This window comes from Salvelinus namaycush, chromosome 4, assembly GCF_016432855.1.
Source record: "Salvelinus namaycush isolate Seneca chromosome 4, SaNama_1.0, whole genome shotgun sequence".
Lineage (NCBI taxonomy): Eukaryota > Metazoa > Chordata > Actinopteri > Salmoniformes > Salmonidae > Salvelinus > Salvelinus namaycush.
The window spans coordinates 78922911-78944313 of NC_052310.1; the positions used below are offsets into that span (position 1 = coordinate 78922911).

At 42.6% G+C, this 21403-nt stretch overlaps 2 protein-coding genes across 2 annotated transcripts; both read left to right on the plus strand.

Annotated features, from left to right (window-relative positions):
* Positions 1-4459: 4459 nt before the first annotated feature.
* Positions 4460-7256, plus strand: LOC120045743 (parvalbumin-2-like). The gene is made up of 5 exons (XM_038990681.1): positions 4460-4519; positions 5342-5411; positions 5539-5671; positions 6209-6318; positions 6960-7256. The coding sequence occupies exons 2-5, from the start codon at positions 5351-5353 to the stop codon at positions 6983-6985; spliced, it is 330 nt and encodes a 109-aa protein (XP_038846609.1). The 5' UTR covers positions 4460-4519; positions 5342-5350; the 3' UTR covers positions 6986-7256.
* Positions 7257-12085: 4829 nt separating this feature from the next.
* LOC120045744 (parvalbumin beta 2) lies at positions 12086-14515 on the plus strand. Its single transcript, XM_038990682.1, has 5 exons — positions 12086-12148; positions 12931-12994; positions 13416-13548; positions 13848-13957; positions 14115-14515. Exons 2-5 carry the CDS (start codon positions 12937-12939, stop codon positions 14138-14140), a joined length of 327 nt encoding a protein of 108 aa, XP_038846610.1. The 5' UTR covers positions 12086-12148; positions 12931-12936; the 3' UTR covers positions 14141-14515.
* Positions 14516-21403: the final 6888 nt, after the last annotated feature.

The window sequence follows — 21403 nt, forward strand, 5'->3', positions numbered from 1 at the left end:
TCGATGGCTTGAGCTTGTTTCACGGTATCCTCCACTTGCCACGAGATCGGAGCCACGATCTTAGCGGCCGGAAGGACAGTCATGTCAGTATCTTCTCGAATGGCAGGAGAGTAGATTCGTGACAAGGCGTCCGGTTTGAGATTCTTCGACCCGGGTCTATAGGTGAGGATAAACTGAAATCGGCTGAAGAAAAGAGACCATCGAGCTTGTCTGGAGTTCAACCGCTTCGCCTGCTGGATATACTCCAGATTTTTTGTGGTCCGTAAGCACTTGAAACGGTTGAGAAGCCCCCTCGAGCCAGTGTCTCCATTCCTTCAATGCCATCTTAACCGCTAGGAGTTCACGATCCCCCACATCGTAATTCCTCTCGGCCGGGGTAAGCCGGTGAGAGAAGAAGGCGCAAGGATGAAGCTTCTTGTCTTCACCCCTCTGAGACAGGACAGCTCCAACCCCAACCTCTGATGCGTCTACCTCCACCACAAAAGGTTCATCCGCCGTTGGTAGTGTCAGGATGGGAGCAGAGAGGATGCGCTGCTTGAGTCCTTGGAAGGCCGTCTCAGCTTCTCTTCCCCACAGAAACCTTGTGTTGCCACCCTTGGTTACAGCTGAGAGAGGGGCTGCCACCGAGCTGAAGTTCTTGATGAACTTGCGGTAAAAGTTGGTGAAGCCCAGGAAACGCTGAACTTCCTTAACGGACTTGGGGGTGGGCCAATCCGCTACCGCCTCTACCTTCTTGGGGTCCATCTGGACTCGTCCGGGTTCCACTATAAATCCCAGGAATTGTACTCGAGAGGAATGGAATTCACACTTTTCCGGCTTAACGTACAAATGGCTGTCTAGGAGGCGTTTGAGCACTTGTCTGACATGCTTAGTGTGTTCTTGAAGGGAGCTCGAAAAGATGAGGATGTCATCCAAGTAAACAAACACAAAGATGTTAAGCATATCCCTAAGCACATCGTTTATGAGCGCTTGGAACACAGCCGGAGCGTTGGTCAGGCCGAAGGGCATCACCGAGTATTCGTAGTGACCAGTAGGCGTGTTGAAAGCGGTCTTCCACTCGTCCCCGGGTTTGATCCGCACAAGATGGTATGCGTTCCGCAGGTCAAGCTTAGTGAAGACAACTGCTTCCTGGAGCAGCTCAAAGGCTGTGGCCATAAGGGGTAGCGGTTACGGACGGTTATGGCATTGAGTCCCCGGTAGTCGATGCAAGGTCGTAATCCACCGTCTTTCTTGGCCACAAAGAAAAACCCTGCTCCCGCCGGCGAGGTAGATGGACGCATGAGGCCTGCTGCCAGAGCGTCCTTGATGTAGGTATCCATAGCAGCTCGTTCGGGAGGAGAAAGGGAAAAGATCCGACCCCTGGGAGGGCAGGTCCCCGGCAACAGGTCGATGGTGCAATCGTAAGGTCTATGGGGTGGTAGTTTGGTGGCCCTCTGTTTGCTAAATACCAGTTTGAGGTCATGGTAACACTCGGGAACTCGGGACAGGTCGATGGATTCTAGAGACTCGGAAGGGGAACTCTGGGAACTCGGGAAGATACAAGTGGCTTGGCACGTAGGACCCCACTGCTTGATAGTGCCCACAGACCAGTCGATGTGAGGGTTATGGCTGTGAAGCCAGGGATAACCAAGGACGAGAGGGAACTCGGAACAGGAGATCAGATGAAAGTTCATCACTTCCTGGTGTTGGGAAACTGAAAGTCGCAAGGGGGTAGTGGCACGAGTGACAAGTCCAGATCCCAAAGGGCTTCTATCCAACGTAGTAACCCTTATGGGGTCACTTAGAGGTTCAGAAGGAACGCCATTCTCCTTCGCCCAGACCCCATCCATGAAGTTACCTGCGGCTCCAGAGTCTGCCAAGGCTTGAAGAGAAAACTCGTGGTCGTCCCAGGAAAGGGTAACTGGAATGAGCAGGCGGGAGTTGGATGGATGGGAGGAGGTTATGTTTCCCGTTACAGTCCTCCCAGGCCTGCACGGGAGAGTGCGTTTCCCTGGAGCCCGGGACACGTGGAGCGGAAATGGCCCGGTTTGCCGCAATATAGACAGCATCGCTCCCTCATCCGGCGGTCTCTCTCAGCCTGGGAGATGCGTCCAACCTGCATGGGTTCTGGTGGAGCCAGCGAGGATAAAGGTGGAGACTCGGAGCTGGAACCGATAGGAGCTAGGGTGAGCGGTCTATGGTTTTGTTCTCTCTCTCTCAGACGCTGGTCTATGCGTGAAGCCAACTTGATAAGGGACTCGAGGTTGTCCGGTGGTTCCCGAGTGGCCAGTTCATCTTGGATGGTGTCAGAAAGACCCTTCAAAAAACACACTGTGAGCGCCTCGTCGTTCCAGCCACTTGCTGCTGCCACAGTGCGGAACTGGATGGCATAGTCCGTCACGCTGCGCCAACCTTGGCGGAGAGTCAGGAGCTGTTTGGCTGAGTCAGGGCCGTTGGTAGGACCTTGAAACACTCGCTTGAATTCTTCAGCAAAGGTATAGTAGCTGGCACAGCAGGGACTTTGGGCATCCCACACAGCAGTAGCCCAGACTAGGGCTTTTTCCGACAGCAGGGTGATGATATATGCTATCTTGGACCGGTCGGTGGGAAACGACGATGGTTGCAGCTCAAAGGAGAGAGAACATTGGGTGAAAAACCCCTTACAAACACTCGGATCCCCTGAGAACCGTTGGGGAGGCGGCAGACGAGGTTCAGCCAGGGGATTAACTGCCAGGGGCACTTGAATCGGATGAACTGGAGCAGAAGCGGTTGCCGGGGAAAGTCGATCCGAAATCTGCTTTATGGAAGTCAGCATCTCTGACAGAAGTTGAGAATGTCTAGCCATTAAGGCCTCTTGCTGAACCAGAGCAGCTTCGTGGCGTTGGACAGTCCCCTCGTGGTGGGACAGCATGGAAAAAAGATCCTGGGTACTGGCTGCCTCTGGGTTCATTATAATGGCTCAGTGTTTCTGTCAGGACCCGGTGCGAGAAACAGTCACTAATAATCGTCAGAACCCAGAAGATGAGGCAGACACAGCAGTACTAGAGATGGTGGTTTAATTAAAGAACAAAATCTTCAGGCAAAGAAACTAAATCCACAATGTCCAAAAATAAAGCCAAGAGGCACAAAGTGGAAATCCTCCAAAATACAAAAGAAACTCCACAAAGTGGTAAAAAACAGCAGGGAAAAACAAACCTCAAAAGACTACTCAAATAATACACAAGAACTAAACCAGAGAACCTCTGGAAAATCCAACAAGAGACATATCTATATAAAACAAGGCTTGGGCAGGGGCTGGGTGCTAACTTACAAACACTGAGCAAGGAACTGAGGAACACACAGGGTTTAAATACTAACAAGGGAATGACCTACAGGTGCAAACAATAATTAGAGCAAGAAAAACAAAAGGTACAAAAAAGGTGCAATGGGGACATCTAGTGACCAAAACCCGAACAGTCTTGGCCAAAACCTGACACCAACACAAATAAACAGTCTTTGGCTTAACCCTTGCCTCGCCTGCAGCTGTCTTTCTCTGATGGAAAGTATATACATATACTGTATCTGGGTTTGACCATAAATAATATAGCACCTGTCTTCATATGACACTATGTGATGTATACTAGCCATGTCATTGACAGGCTGGGCCTTGCATGAACATGAGCATGTAGCCCAGGGTAAGGAGTCAAGTCAACAAATGTCTATATTCCTCTCATGTGTATCCAACTGCAGTAGATCATCCAAACCAAGTCATTTCCTCCTCATGATTATATGAAGGGCAGACGAGGGATTAAGTTTCTTGCTATAAACTGATAACTTTGGAACCTTTCAACTGTCAAGAAGATTATGTATATGTTTCTATCAACAACAACAGCAACTTTTAACATTTTTAAATGAGACTGTGCTGGTATGGAGGTGATTTATATTGTTTACAAGTATGACAAGCACAATATCGTCTAGCATAAGAATGATGAATATATGCAAAATAATGATCAAGTATAAAATCGAGGCCTACGTCACATGAATATAGCAATTTGCAGCAAACAGAGACATTAGTGTCCATAATGGTTAATACTATAATGTACACTAGCTTAAAACAGTTACATTTGTATATAAATCATATAAAACTAAATGATCTGATTTGACATATACTAAATGGTTCATAACTGGTTTATGATGTGAGACTTGTTCTATACGTTCAGAAACTCACTGAGGTTGCAGATAAGGGGTCATATTACAAAAACAATATGCATTGCAGTCATTTTACCTCCAACATGCAGCTGAATGAGTAGATGAGCTTGCGCCCAAAAATGCACGCCTTGCGTTTCACCAAGGACTGCATGCATATCCTTAGTTGAAAGGATAAAAATAGCACAATTTGACTACTAGACACATTTTTCCAAAACTAACCCTAAGCATATGGTGTGCGTTACACCTTGAAGGGCGAGAGTATATAATGTGAGAGCTAAAGGAGAATTGCTTCATCCGGCCCTACACTGAGATACAGCAACCTCCTCGCCACTAATCCACTAATCTTCCAAAGGTGAGTTCCCTCAATCGGACTGATGTTCTAATTTACTGACCACCAATGGTTTTCAACATCAACAACATGCAAAGATTTTTATTTACAACCTCCACGGAATACATTCAATAAAAATGAAGAGGGAAACGTTTCTATCTGGAATGTGTTTGGAGTTGGAGTTTAAAAAAATTAAAAAATATGGGACTTCAAGCGTTTACCTGAGAGATGGAGATGGAGGACTTATGCCATGGTTTTGGCTCACGAGGAATGTCAGTTCGAGGACCACTCTGAAAAAGACTTACTGTCACTGGCAGACATGTCTTACTCAATCTTTCTTTCTAAACCAATGCTTGTTCTCCATCTAAATTTCCATGGCTGGACTTTCATGACAGTGAAAGTCCTATGTGAATCTTTGTGTGTGAATGGTTGAGAGACAGAATAGAAACAGGTCTAGCAGAGCTAAAGGTCATGGGTCACAGCATACTACTGTATGGGTGCTGGCCTACTGTAGTGTCTTGCATTGGGGCACTCTGCCTTTGAGCACAGAGGAGCTAAGTTTGGAATGTAAACTTGTAGGATACAGATAAAACAGAACCAATGCTATTTCTTATCCATTTAAATCCATGAATGAACTAAATAATTAGTTAATTAATTAAAGAACATTTGAGAAAAGGTCTATCTACATATATCTATAAGCCTAAGACAGTTTTCTTGACAATAGTTGTGGTTATCAGTCAAAAGATAGTCTATGTATTTACTGTTAAATATTTATGTTCAGGACTTTGAAAATGTTTCTCTCGCTCTCTTCTCTCTTCTCTCACTTTCTCTCTCTCCATTTCTCAGAATCTAAAAATGGCTTTCAAGGGAATGCTTAAGGATGAGGATATCGCTGCTGCCCTCAAGCATTGTGCAGGTGTGCTACACTTAATTGATTTATGACGATCAATGTCAGTGAAAGTGGAAGGGGCCATATTGACCAGGTTTAATCATCCATGAGCAGGTTGTGATGTTGAAATGACCACTGTGTTTATCCCTCACAGCTGCTGAGTCCTTCAACCACAAGGAGTTCTTCGCCAAGGTTGGCCTGGCCGGCAAGTCTGCTGAGGATTTGAAGAAAGCCTTCTACTTCGTTGACCAGGACAAGAGTGGCTTCATTGAGGAGGATGAGCTCAAGTAAGTCTCATGTTGATTCAGTTGCCAAAGGCTACCTTACTGTCCAGTACAATGCAACACTACCCTTGAAACTGAAATTAATACCAGTGCATATCTTGACTATTCCTTGCTCTCTACCCACCAAGTCTCATATTCATTTGATTGCATAGGGGTAACATAAACACACCCTTCAACTGAAATATACACCAGTAACCTACATATTTGGGCTATTCCCTTCTGACTATTCTGAGGCCAGAAATGTAAATCTTTCCAACTAAAATAGATCCATGGGTCAATTCGAGGGTCGAATGCATTTTTATTCAACGAATGAATTCAAAAGTCATGAATTCACATGGGAAAATAGCACACAATTTTCAAAAAATGCTTCCTCCCTCTCTCCTCCCTCTCTTCCTCCCTATCTCCTCCCTCCTGCTCTCCCTCCCTTCCTCCCCCTCCCTCCCTCTGGCTCTCCCTTCCTCCCTCCTTCTCTCCCTCTCTCCCTCCCTCTCTCCCTCCCTCTCTCCCTCCCTCTCATCCACCCTCCTCCTCTTTCTCCAGGCTGTTCCTCCAGACCTTCTCTGCTGGTGCCAGAGCTCTGACAGATAAAGAGACCAAGGCCTTCCTTGCAGCAGGAGATGTTGATGGTGATGGCATGATCGGAGTAGATGGTAAACAAATCGCTTTTACACATTTCAATTAAACTATCAAACTAGCAACTATGTACTTTACCCTATTCAGTTGGCCAAGTAACTGTAACAAGTAACTAGGCCTCCCTAGTGGCACAGGGGTCTAAGGGTTCAATCCCAGGCTGTGTCACAGCTGGCTGTGACTGGGAGACGCATGAGGTGGCGCAATTGACCCAGCGTTGTCTGGGTTAGGAGAGGGTTGGGCCGGTCGGGATGACCTTGTCCCATCGCACTCTAGCGACTCCTTGTGGCAGGCCAGGCGCATGCACACTGACTTCGGTAGCCAGCTGTACAGTGTTTCCTCAGACACATTGCAGAGGGCTTCCGGGTTAAAGCGAGCATTGTGACTTGGCAGGGTCGTGTTTCGGGGATGCATGGCTCTCTACCTTCCTCTCTCCTGAGTCATTATGGAAGTTGCAGTAATGGGACAAGACTGTAACTACCAATTGGATATAAAAGTACCCCTAAAAATAACAACTACTTTTAGTAACGTGTAACTACTTTTAGTTACACATAACTACTTTTAGATGCCAAAATGAGGATTTTATGAGGTGCATTTTTTAAAAGATCTCATCAAGACTGCCACTGCAATAACTGTTGTTGTTTCCTCCTTGTTTCCACAGAGTTCGTCACCTTGGTGAACGCATAAGTCATCTATCATTAGATGGTTATCAGAGAACCACAAATCTGCTGTTGAGGTTTTGTCCTGGCCCGCTGCCTGTCACATACTGCATCTTTTTTATATTCATTTTATTTATGAATGTCGCACAGACTGTTTTGACTGTAACCCCACACCCCCAAAGCGTGTTGACTGTTATGTTTTTTAAATATGTCTTATGTTCGCATTCAGCCGGTGTGCAAAGTTTTACCACCATGCTTTTGCACTTTTTGAAAATTGAAATAAATTCACATTTGGATTAGCACCGACTTTTGTTATTAATCGAACATTGAGTGTCACAACTGAGGAAGTCCTTCAAAGAACTAAAGAATGTTTATTTAGAATATTAGAGTATATAGGACTGATTCAGCACTAGCTACTCCGGGATTCCCACCTGGCATTACTCCCTGGAGTACTGAGAAGTAACTGTATATAGTGAACAATGCCATACATCATGTGAACACAGGTTCACATAAAGTTCAAACAAGATCCACCTTCTGGCACTGCATATAGGAGACAGATATATGTTCAGCTCTGGCACACCTATAGCTGGTTCAGAAAGATGCAGCCGCTGTCAAGACCTCTTGGAGCCAGCTCTTTAGGGGGCTGGCCAGCTAGAGGATCTCTATTCAGTTAGAGCCAGCACATTCCAAAGGGCCCCAGCCAGCACCCGGCTAGGGTTTCAGAACTCCCAAGTTACACCATTTTTGTCAATGAGGCACATTTATGAATACGTTTCTCTCTCTCAGATATCAGACTGAGAGAATGTCATACTCGGTGACATAGAATAAGGCCATTTCTATTTATGAAGAAAGGGAAGGAGAAGTGAACAAATTGCACTCTGAACATTTACTTGGAGATATTTGTTTCCAGCTAGAATGTACATTAACTGTATTTAATTATTTTTACATACTAATTGATGACAAGGTGGAATTTAGTCCAAGGATCACCTCTAAGTGGAGTTTGGAATGTCAGAATGTCAGAATGTTAGAATGTCCCACATCAGCTTGGATTCAGTCCTAGTTTCATCCAATAACGAGTTGTCCACTGTTCTGACTTTTTACAACAACACTCATATTAAATAATGGCAGGAATGGATACATAGACATCATCTGAGGGAGAATAGTTAAGGGGGGAACACTTTTATCTTATTTGTGTCGAAATGTATTCCTCTACCTGTCTGTGGGTCAAGGTCAGGGGTTAGGGGTCAGGTATTACTGGTATTACTATGTAATTACCATTTCCCATGTAATTCTCTGCCTGGTAAATTATGTACCATAAAATATTAACTGATGAGGTTTCCAGTGCTAGATTTATTAAAAGGGTTTGGATAGTCTCTAAACAACCATAGAAATAGAATGGTAACAAACTGATTTCCAAAGTTTATCCAGCTGGCTGTGAAATGCCTTCACACAAAAGCAATAGGAAAAACTCAAGCGTGCCACCTGCTGCAGTATAAAACCCATTAGAAACATCCAACTGGGCACCCTATTCCCAATATGGTGCACTATTTTTGACCAGGGACCATAGGGAAAAGGGTGCCATTTGGGACACAGTAACATTCATCTGGTCACACACGTATGTATACTTGTATGTGGACCAACTGGCAAGTGTCTGCACTGACATTTTCAACCGCTCCCTGACCGAGTCTGTAACACCTACATGTTTCAAGCAGACTACCATAGTCCCTGTGCCCAAGGAAGCGAAGGTAACCTGCCTAATTTATCACTGCCCCGTAGCACTCACGTCCGTAGCCATGAAGTGCTTTGAAAGGCTGGTCATGGCTCACATCAACTGCATCATCCCGGAAAACTTAGACCCACTCCAATTCGCATACCGCCCTAACAGATCCACCGATGACGCAATCTCAATTGCACCCCACAATGCCCTTTCCCACCTGGACAAAAGGAACACCTACGTGAGAATGCTGTTCATTGACTACAGCTCAGTGTTCAACAGCATAGTGCTCACAAAGCTCATCACTAAGCTAAGGACCCTGGGACTAAACACCTCCCTCTGCAACTGGATCCTGGACTTCCTGACGGGCCGCCCCCAGGTGATAAGGGTTGGCAACAACACGTCAGCGACGCTGATCCTCAACACTGGGGCCCCTCAGTCCCCTCCTGTACTCCCTGTTCACCCACGACTGTGTGGCCAAACACAACTCCAACACCATCATTAAGTTTGCTGATGACACAACAGTGGTAGGCCTGATTACCGACAACGATGAGACAGCCTATAGGGAGGAGGTCAGAGACCTGGCAGTATGGTGCAGTGTGGTCTCCCTCAATGTGAGCTGATCCTGGACTACAGGAAAAAACGGACCAAACAGGCCCCCATTAACATTGACGGGGCTGTAGTGGAGCTGCTCGAGAGTTTCAAGTTCCTTGAGGTCACATCACCAACGAACTATCATTGTCCAAACACACCAAGACAGTCATGGAGAGGGCACGACAACACATTTTCCCCCTCAGGAGACTGAAAAGATTTGGCATGGGTCTCCAGATCCTCAAAAAGTTATTCAGCTGCACCATTGAGAGCATCCTGACCGGTTGCACCACCGCCTGGTATGGCAACTGCTCGGCATTTGACTGGCAGGCGCTACAGAGGGTAGTGCGTACGGCCCAGTACATCACTAAGCTTCCTAACATTTTTTTCCCCAGGACCTATATACTAGTTGGTGTCAGAGGAAGGCCCAAAAAATTGTCAAAGACTCCAGTCACCCAAGTCATATAATGTTCTCTTTGCTACCGCACGGCAAGTGGTACTGGACCAAAAGGCTCCTTAATAGCCTCTACCCCCAAGCCATAAGACTGCTGAACAATTAATCAAATGTCCACCCAGATTACTTACATTGACACACACCCCCCCCCTTGTTTTTGCACTGCTGCTACTCGCTGTATATTATTACCTCGACTAACCTGTGCCCCCACACATTGACCAGTACCCCCGTATATAGCCTCATTATTATTATGACATTTTCTTGTGTTACTTTTAGATTTGTTTTGTTTTCACGTTAGTTAGTTTATTAAATATTTTCTAACGCTAGTTCTTGAACTGCATTGTTGGTTAAGGGCTTGTAAGTAAGCATTTCACGGTAAGGTCAATGTGATTTGATTGATTTGATTTGTATTGTATTTGGTCAATTGTGTGCATGCAGGGCTCCCTTGTGAAAGAGACCCTGGTCTCAATGGGACTCCCTGTTAAAATAAAGGTCAAATAATAAAAATTATAATTAAAAAAATCTTTATGACGGAGTTACAATCACACTGAGGAAAAGCAATCACATTCCTTAGCAAAGAGGTCCCCAATCAACATGTTGAACTGCCCAGGAGGGAACAGTACATCCAACTGTAGGGAAAGATGTGTGACATGCTATTGAACAGATTAATGATTCCATAAGTTATTAGGCCCTAATTAGAGCTCTATGAATTAATATTTTTCATGTGGTCTGGTATAATTTTGTATTTTTTACAAAATGTGCAAATATTATATAACAATTACAAACAAACAAAGAAGATCATATGATAGATAAAACAACCTATAAAATGTAATGTGACATTTTGGGTTAGATTTTGAATTATGTTGTTATGTTGCCTGAGTTTTTTGCTTTTATTTTCCTCATATATAATTTCAATTGTGTCAGCAGCACTTGGTGATTTACACACTAGTTAAAAGTCCAAGGAAGCCGTTTTTATCTCAATATAAAATGACTTCTGGGTAACAATTAATTACTTTACAGTGATTGTTTTCAATTTAAATGGTCAAAAATAAACAAAAATAGATTCATAGCAAAGAGCCATTTCTCAAGCAAGAATTTTGCTAGGACTGTCTGGGAGTGGCCTGAGTGGGGAGGGGAAAATTGAAAACTAGCTGTTATTGGCAGAGAGGTTTGGAACTGTCTTTGTTATTAGTCTACTAACTAATTTATCGTCTGGTGATGTCCCCAGCCATTCCAAAACCCCATCCCAAAACAGTCTGACATTTCAGACAGTCTTTTCAAACAGCTCTTACACTAAAACTGCATTATCATAATTTTCACAATTTCATAGTATTATTCCAACCTTAAAGTGTGGAAATATATATAAAACACAGGAAATCACATTTTTGACTGCAATGGGCCTTTAAATGGTGTTTTAAAATTATTAACATAAAAGACACATCAACACTACTATAATTAGCCATTCAAGTAATTCAAGTGTCTTTGTTTCCTTCTGCAACTTAATACAGCACTCTATACCTACAGCAATAGATCATACACTCTACTTTGTTCAACACTTAGGCTACATTAGCAACCACTCATTACAGACATTTTGCACATGCCAATAACTCATTAGAGCAATTCAGTTGTATATTAGACCTTTGAACTGTTAAACTAAGTGGATATTGATGCATTTTGTAAAACAGACAGTAAAACATCAATAAAAACCCAAGTAAGCATTTCACTGTTAGGGCTTTTTTCAATGTGGTAAGCTGAAGCGATATAAATGTAAAGGTCATTTCAGATTGAGTCGATATATGCATCGTTTACCGAGAATGCGGTCTATGCTAAAGCAGAAACATTGTCTTTAAATTTCAATCACTCTGTAAAGCTGAACTTCCGCGATGCGGATTGAATAGAGCCCTGTCTACACCTGTTGTTTACAAAGCATGTGACAAATAACGTTTCATTTGAAATCTAAACATTTGAAAATATTTTTTAAATATCACAGTGACATTTGTGCACGTGCAGGTGCTCACTTGTGAACTTCGAAGCCAACAAAAGATTCAGACATCTGTGTGTAAAGTCTGGTTTTCAATAACTACAAATTCAATTTACCTCATCACATCATCTGTATGGCTTTTCACAGGATATAAATCTGCATCGGCTGCAAGTATACTTCATCCATAGCAGAAGTGTATATTATTAGCCTGATTTAATATTTAGCATACAAGTACCTTTTAAGCATCTTCATGTATGTATATATAAATAGAAAGGACCCCGACTACTGGACACATTTTCAACCAACTGCTTTGCATGCGGTGTCTATTACATTACGTCTCATGTTTCAGGTGAGTAGGGTATATAAGGTCGAAGGCTTAGGCAGGGGGGGCTTACACCAGTTGGCAGAATCATCTTTGCGAATCCACTCAAGCCTTAGAGCCAAACCTGAGGTGAGTCTGTTGCAGAGGGATAAATCTTAATCTTGTCAGGTCGACAACATCGTGCATGTATCTTCAACCCTTCGGCTTTACTACACCTTGCTATGGAACTGAACATGGAGGAAGCATCTACTATAAAGGCTATCTCAATTAAAGAAACTTTTTGCCTTTGGAATAATCAAGGAACCAAATGGAAGGACATCATAAAACTAAATCCCTAGGCTACATCATTGGGATGATATACTTTATCATTCACTACCTGCAAGTCTGGGCTTTGGAATAGAAGACCTTCCATCCTGATGCTCTGCTGTGTGAACCTATCCTAACCAAAAGAACCAAAACTAACCAAAAGAACCAAAACTAATCAAAAGAACCTGTCCTAACCTATCCTAACCAAAATAACTTGTCCTAATCAAAATAACTTGTCCTAATCAAAAGAACCAAAACTAATCAAAATAACCTGTCCTAACCTATCCTAACCAAAAGAACCAAAACTAATCAAAAGAACATGTCCTAACCTATCCTAACCAAAATAACCAAAACTAACCAAAATAATATAACTTTATTTTCAGATGTTAATAACATAACAATAACTATGTTATTACCACTTATATTATTAGGAAATGCAATTATTTAATATGGGTTGAGAGGTTCAATCTTCCAAATATCCAACTTGGATAAAGGACAAAGTTTCAGCATAATGAAATCAGTAGTTTCAGTTGCTATACAGAAGCAGGTGAAGAACAGACTAACATTTGCTTTGCTGTAACTGATCTTCTCTGCTTTCTCCACAGCTAAACATGTCCTTCGCCGGTCTTAACGATGCTGATGTTGCTGCAGCCCTCGCTGCTTGCACAGGTACACCTCTTATAGATGCCTCAGTTCACTTTCACTCTCCTGTCTGTCTGTCTGTCTGTCTGTCTGTCTGTCTGTCTGTCTGTCTGTCTGTCTGTCTGTCTGTCTGTCTGTCTGTCTGTCTGTCTGTCTGTCTGTCTGTCTGTCTGTCTGTCTGTCTGTCTGTCTGTCTGTCTGTCTGTCTGTCTGTCTGTCTGTCTGTCTGTCTGAAGAAGATAGATGAGAGGGATATAGCACAGAAAAGAGTGACTGGAATATTGAACCGCTGCCTCCAGGAGAGTGTGGTCCAGTCTGGGGCAGCAGCTCTACCACTAGACTATCCCTGGGCAAGCAGGCACAGCCATGGCTCACCAGCATCGTTCAGTATAGTTGTAACTGTGAAATCCTCCTACAGCACTTTAATGGATACCTGATCTCCCCTCAGCTGCTGACTCCTTCAACCACAAAGCGTTCTTTGCCAAGGTTGGCCTGGCCAGCAAGTCCAACGATGACGTGAAGAAGGCCTTCTACGTCATTGACCAGGACAAGAGTGGCTTCATTGAGGAGGATGAGCTTAAGTAAGGACCCCTCTGATATTCCACTCATCCTCTAACACCTCTGATTCTGGTTTATATCTGCTCTCTCATGCCTCACCAGGCTCACAGCTCTGATGGTGTGCTGAAAGGGAAAGTTTGATCATGTTCCTGAGAGTGAATGGGGGCTTGACTGATTGTTTAGTGTGGGGGGACAAATACCTAACTTCAAACCTACCTCTCTGTATTTTTAGCTCAGCAAAATATGAGTGGAGAAGGAGAGCAGCAGGATAGTTTGTATTCACGGTCTTTGCTCATTGCCTGTATGCACTGTATCCATCCAGGCTGTTCCTGCAGAACTTCTCTGCTTCTGCCAGAGCCCTGACTGACGCTGAGACCAAGGCTTTCCTGGCTGATGGGGACAAGGATGGTGATGGCATGATTGGAGTTGATGGTGAGGAATATTCCTTTTGGAATTTTGGAGCATTCTTTCAACAACAAGACATGCATGTTCCTTGCAAGTCTTTGCAATCTCAGATGTAATTGAAAATTAACTGTTGAATAAGAAATTATTGAACCATTGATATACATTTTTGTGTTCACATTTTCAGAGTTTGCTGCCATGATCAAAGGATAAATAAAGACCTGACCAACACCTCTTGATCTTAAGGAACAACTTCACCCAAGACATCCCCCTTTTCATCTTAACACTTTTATACACGTGACTGTGACTGTCTGAGATGACACCCTATCCCATAGATAGTGCACTACCTTTTCCCATTGCCGATGGGCAAAAGTAGTGCACTACATAGTGAATAGGGTGTCATATCAGACATAGCCTGTGACTGTCTACCCATAGTGCATCTTTCTGTCCACTTTGAATGTAAATGTAGCATGGCTGTGTATCCGCTGTCCTCGTTAATTTGAGTTTTGCTTTACTGTCAAATCAATGGTGCACCTTTTGGGAAATGGACGTCGAACGATATAGAAGAGAATAAACGTTATTTTTCAACATGGTGTCTCATCTTTTCTTTAGAGTTTGCTTGAATTTCAGTACCACTCCACATGCGAGTACCTATTTAGACAAGAGGGGAATTTTGTCATCACCTGACCCCCTTTAATAGAGATTTTCTCACAATACTGATCTGAACTGAACCAAGCTGTACTGAGCTGGCCTGGTTACGCATCCCCCATAGTTGCTGAAAAGGACAATGTGAAAAAAAATATCGAAACCAGCATAGTTTGGCTCAGTAGGATAGTGCGAAAAGGATATAAGCGGAGCATCCGCTATTTATCATCAAAATGATCACCAAATACAGTAGTAACTAAGGTGAGGAGTTGAGAGGTCAATGGTTGAACTGGAATAGTCACGTCATATAGTAGCTAACATTAAGTGGTTAGTCATGTATATTTCTGTCACTAAGACCTAAATCTAACTTTCAGTTATTTGAAAATGAAATAATCTCCAAAATATACAGTTGAAGTCGGAAGTTTACACACACTTAGGTTGAAGTCATTAAAACTCGTTTTTCAACCACTCCACAAATTTCTTGTTAACAAACTATAGTTTTGGCAAGTCGGTTAGGACATCTACTTTGTGTATAACAAGTAATTTTTCCAACAATTGTTTACAGACAGATTATTTCACTTATAATTCACTGTATCACAATTCCAGTGGGTCAGAAGTTTACATACACTAAGTTGACTCTCCCTTTAAACAGCTTGGAAAATTCCAGAAAATTATGTCATGGCTTTAGAAGTTTCTGATGGGCAAATTGACATAATTTGAGTACATTGGTGAGAAAAGTGCAAATCAATCCCAGAACAACAGCAAAGGACCTTGTGAAGATGCTGGAGGAAACAGGTACAAAAGTATCTATATCCACAGTAAAACGAGTCCTATATCGACATAACCTGAAAGGCCGCTCAGCAAGCAAGAAGCCACTGCTCCAAAACTGCCATAAAAAAAGCCAGACTACGGTTTGCAACTGCACATGGGGACAAAGATCGTACTTTTTGGAGAAATGTCCTCTTGTCTGATGAAACAAAAATAGAACTGTTTAGCCATAACGACCATCGTTAAGTTTGGAGGAAAAAGGGGGAAGCTTGCAAGCCAAAGAACACCATCCCAACTGTGAAGAACGGGGGTGGCAGCATCATGTTGTGGGGGTGTTTGCTGCAGGAGGGACTGGTGCCCTTCACAAAATAGATGGCATCATGAGGTAGGAAAATTATGTGGATATATTGAAGCAACATCTCAAGACATCAGTCAGGAAGTTAAAGCTTGGTCGCAAATGGGTCTTCCAAAATGACCCAAAGCATACTTCCAAAGTTGTGGCAAAATGGCTTAAGGACAACAAAGTCAAGTTATTAGAGTGGCCATCACAAAGCCCTGACCTCAATCCTATAGAAAATGTGTGAGCAGAACTGAAAAAGCGTGTGCGAGCAAGGAGGCCTACAAATCTGACTCAGTTACACCAGCTCTGTCAGGAGGAATGGGCCAAAATTCACCCAAATTATTCTGTGAAGCTTGTGGAAGGCTACCTGAAACGTTTGACCCAAGTAAAACAATTTAAAGGCAATGCTACCAAATACTAATTGAGTGTATGTAAACTTCTGACCCACTGGGAATGTACTGAAAAAAATAAAAGCTGAAATAAATCATTCTCTCTACTATTATTCTGACATTTCACATTCTTAAAATAAAGTGGTGATCCTAACTGACCTAAGACAGGGAATTTTTACTAGGATTAAATGTCATTAATGTCAGGAGTTTAAATGTATTTGGCTAAGGTGTATGTAAACTTCCGACTTCAACTGTAGCTATTTTTAAAGCAAAACATAGTAAGTTCATTGCTGTTTCAGTTAAATCCACCAGAAAATACATATCAAATATTACAACAAATATTATGATTAAACTCAAATATACAAATTGATAAAAAAAATATATATACTGTATATATTTTTTTAAAGGTATAATATTTGTAAATGATATCATAAATTGGACTGGTAGAATTATGTCACACATGCAGTTTACAAAAATATACAAAAATGCCTGCTATATTGAAAATTATAGCCAACTAATTGTAGCAGAACCGCAAAAATGGTAGAGGCAAGTGGAAGGGGGACATGGTAAGGAACTTGTCTGTCGGCCCTACATTAAAGACCAAAATTGGTTAAAGAAAATTGTGCTAAATAAAAAAGTATACCAGTTTCATTTAAGGACAAAGGAATTGACAGTTGTGCAATACAGGTTGCAAATTATTTTGTTACGTTACAGCTTTATTCTAAAATGGATTCAATTGTTTTATTTTTCTCATCAATCTACACACAATACCCCATAATGACAAAACAAAAATAGGTTTTAAGAAACGTTGACAAATGTACAATTTTTTTAAAATGAAAATATCACATTTAAATAAGTATTCCGACCCTTTGCTCTGTACTTTGTTGAAGCACCTTCGGCAGCGATTACAACCTTGAGTCTTCTTGGGTATGATGCGACAAGCTTGGCACACTTGTATTTGGGGAGTTTCTGCTTCTCTTCTCTACATATCCTCTCACGCTCTGTCAGGTTGGATGGGGAGCGTCGCTGCACAGCTTTTTTCAGGTCTCTCCAGAGATGTTCGATCGGGTTCAAGTCCGAGCTCTGGCTGGGCCACTCAAGGACATTCATAGACGTGTCCCGAAGCCACTCCTGCGTTGTCTTGGCTGTGTACTTAGGGTCATTGTCTTGTTGGAAGTTGAACCTTCGCCCCTGAGCGCTCTGGAGCTGGTTTTCATCAAGGATCTCTCTGTACTTTGCTCCGTTCACCTTTCCCTCGTGCTGACTATTCTCCCATTCCCTGCTGCTGAAAAACATCCCCACAGCATGATGCTGCCTCCTAATGCTTCACCGTAGGAATGGTATCTGCCAAGTGATGAGCGATGCCTTTTTTCCTCCAGACGTGAAGCTTGGCATTCAGGCCAAAGAGTTCAATCTTGGTTTCATCAGACCAGGGAATGTTGTTAATGTGACCCACATGACCACACAGCGAGGAAGAGCTGTGACTCACTGGTCTGGACAGGAAGCTATTTATTAAAGCAATATTCACTCAGGAATTGAGCGGACACATCGATTGGTCCTGTAGAATGTTTTTTCCCCTGGGGGGTTGAGACCTCTCATTGATTGGATTTGAAAATCCAACAGTTGTATTGGAAGGGGCGACGCTCGTGGGCTGTGTGTGGCTGTGCCTGTGGGTGTTTGAGTGAGAAAGACACACAGGAGAACCAACCAGTAAAACCACAGACCCCTTAATTATCAACACGTCGTACCGAAAACATAAAGACAAACTTTCCAGACTCTGAAGTCAGGAGGATTTCGAGTAAGGTGTCAGTAAATTGCAGGAAAAAGATTCAATCCTAACTAATTATCATCACATTATGTATCAATACATCGTGCAGTGCTAGCTGCGTTACTACAGATCCTGGTTCAATACCGGGCTGTGTCGCAGCCAGCCGCGACCGGTAGACCCATGAGGTGACGTACAATTGGCCCAGCGTAGTCTGGTTTAAGGGAGGGTTGGCTGGCTGGCCGGGATGTTCTTGTCCCATCGCGCTATAGCGACTCCTGTGGCGGGCCAGGCGCATGCACGCTGACACGGTAGCCAGGTGTACGGTGTTTCCTCCCAGGTGTACGGTGTTTCCTCCGACACATTGGTGCGTCTGGCTTCCGGTTTAAGCGTGCATTGTGTCAAGAAGCAGTGCGGCTTGGCGGGGCTGTGTTTTGGAGGACGTACGGGAGTTGCAGCGATGGGGCAAGACTGTAACTACCAGTTGGATATGATGAAAAAGGGGGTAAAAATAAGTAAGTAAACATAACAAATAAATAAATCATATAAAAAAATATATATAAAAAAGATTGACTCCAATGTCCATAAACTAATTATCAACACATCGGACCCAAAACATAAAGACCAACTTTCCAGACTCTGAAGTCAGGAGGACTTTGAGTTAGGTGACAGCCAATTGCATGAAAAATATTAAATCTAATGTCCATAAAATAATCCATTGTCATCGAGAGGTAAATTCTTACTTTTGTAGTGGCTAACCGAGTCTGGTGGGATTGCAAATGAAATGTTCATGCAGACGCTATCTTTGGTTGGACTTTTTGCCCATTTATTAGCAGCAAAATTCAAAAACATAGATTGCAACAATTCCATGCAGGCAGATGTAATCAGTAGGTTCTCCATACCTGTGCCAAAGATGGTGGATTTGAAAGATAATGCCAAAAGGCCTTTTACCATTGGATAAAAAAAATCACAGTTCCGGTCTACTAAGGGGGGGGCTCTCCCATACGCACCAATGCGATAGCAGCTGGGTCTGGTCTACTTAGTTCTCCCCCTCCAACTCACCACAGATTAACCAGAAAAAAGGCCCTATGAAATGTCTTGCTTTCTCTATTGTCTCTGCCTGTGCCATAGAGCCCCACAGTGGAGGTGTCATAATACCCATAACACCTAGCGATCAAACAGGGAAATGGTTCCAATCGTTTTTCCACCATTAAGTTTTCCCATAGGGGATTTTAGAAACACTTCAAATAAGGGCTGTGTTTCATGTAGGCTTACCCCTGCGTGACGTTTTGATAACCATGTAAATCTCTCTCAAACAAGGTGTTTTTTTGTCAATATATCCGGCTGTGCAGCCAGACGTATTTGCCATTCCTTTTGCCTCATCCCTCTCAACCATACAATTTTTCAATTCCTCATCAATCCATGGGGATTTAACAGTTTTTACAGTCCTTTTCTTAATGAGTGCTTGATTACTAGTAACTGGAATAAGACATTTAATAAATATGTAAAGTGCAGCATCTGGTTGCTCCTCACTACACACCACAGACCAGCAAATATTATTTACGTCAACAACATAGGAATCACTACAAAACCCTTTGTATGACCTCTTATACAGTATATTAGGCCCAGCCTTTGGAACTTTTAGATATGGCTACTATATTGTGTTCATTAAGATGGGATCAATACATGTTGATGATTTAATTCCTGTGCTGTTTGTGACTACCCTGGTAGGTTGACTGATAACCTGAACAGGGTTGCAAATACTAGTTACAGTTTGAAGTTTTTTTTGGCGTGGGCAGCTTAATGAAAGCCAGTTAATATTTAAATCATGCAGAAAATATACCTCTATTGATATCACATACATTATCAAGCATTTCACACATGTTATCTAAATACTAACTGTTAGCACTTGGTGGTCTATAGCAGCTTCCAGCGACACAATGGTTGGCATTAACTGACCTGAGCTTGGGTAATTGATATGTCATTGGAATGTTTGCTCACGAGTATAATTCATTGTCTGATCCCTCCTGATGACCTGGATGGAATTATGTGATCCTTCCTTAAACCATAGGAAGTCCCACCACGTTGACTACTTCAAAATGGTGAAAGTCCATGGCGCTGCACATGCTAAAACTGGCTTTTGGGCACTAGAGTTCTCTATCTATGTTTATTGCCTTTGCATCCCTACTTCCTGGTCACCTGTGTGCCTATGGGCTACAGGTGACCAGTGACCCATGACCCATGCCTCTAGTGTAGGCCTACTAGACTGCCGACAGACAAACTATAGACAACACAACTTCTGACTCAAACTCGAATCAATCAAACTAGAGGGTTGGAAATTAAAAAAAAAAAGCAAAACCTTATCCCTTATTGATTTAATAAGCATATACAACAGTGAACAATTGGTCGAATATTTAGGAGCCATTTTTGCCTACTTATGTGGATGTTATGTTGAGGGCCCTGCATTGGCAGAGACAAACCGCTAGATGGTGTGAAAGTCAAACGATCTAATGCCAGAGGCACTGTCTGGCACTGAATCAAATTATGAAAATTTCACAAACATGTTTCTTCTTCTGTGCATGCCTTTATATCATCTATCAAGATCTGTCAATCAAGAGATGAATGGTTGGTAAGGGGTTGGACTGGGTTTTGGGTCGAGTATAATTGAGAAAAATAATTCCCTTGGTCCCTTCATCTTCCCTCCACCTTCATTTTGTCCTGACTAAATGAGAGAGAGATGCATGCTGCTGCTGCTGTTCCGGATGTTTTGAAAGCCTCTACTGATCCCTTACGCATCCCTCACCACAGCCAAGAAGGTTGTTATAGTGACCAGGTGGAATCACAAGCACAGTGTGCTGGCTATCAGCCAACATGTAGGTTGAGTGAATTTATTCAGGAGGCAGAATACTGTGTGTGGGCTATTCACCTTTACAGTGGAACAGAACACTGTTTGGTACCCTGAGAGTATAACAAAGCCGTGCAGAGCAAACATTTCATACAGGAGTTTTCATTCTAACAATTTCCTGCATGTTCATATAAACTAAAAGACTTTTGAAAAAAAAGTAAAATAACATGTACAGTAGACTTTATTCACTAAGTATTGAGATTAAGATGTATGTGAGTTAATATGTTGGATTCAAGTGCAACCTTATACTGGTGGGGTGTGACATGGTTAAATTGCCATGCCATTTGCTGATGGATGGCCAGTGTAATATCTGTCTGACAACCTACATTAGATTAGCATGAGAAGATATTAGATAATCTGTCCCCATCTGCTCCCACTTGGTTTTTGACAATAGTAGGGCAATTCATATTTTAGGATTACTTACTTAACAGGCAATGCTAATTTTAATCTGCTCATGGATCTGTCAGTAGATGTTTCTTTTGATTATTTGTTAATAATATTTCTCAATGTTCAATGTTATCATATAAATTAAAGTCATACATCATATAGCACTTTAATGACTCCCACCATTTAAGACTCCCACCACTATTGGGCAGGGGATGGTCAGGGGCAAGAACACAGGTATAAATCACTTGCAGACTACAAATTGACGGCAAGAATCCCA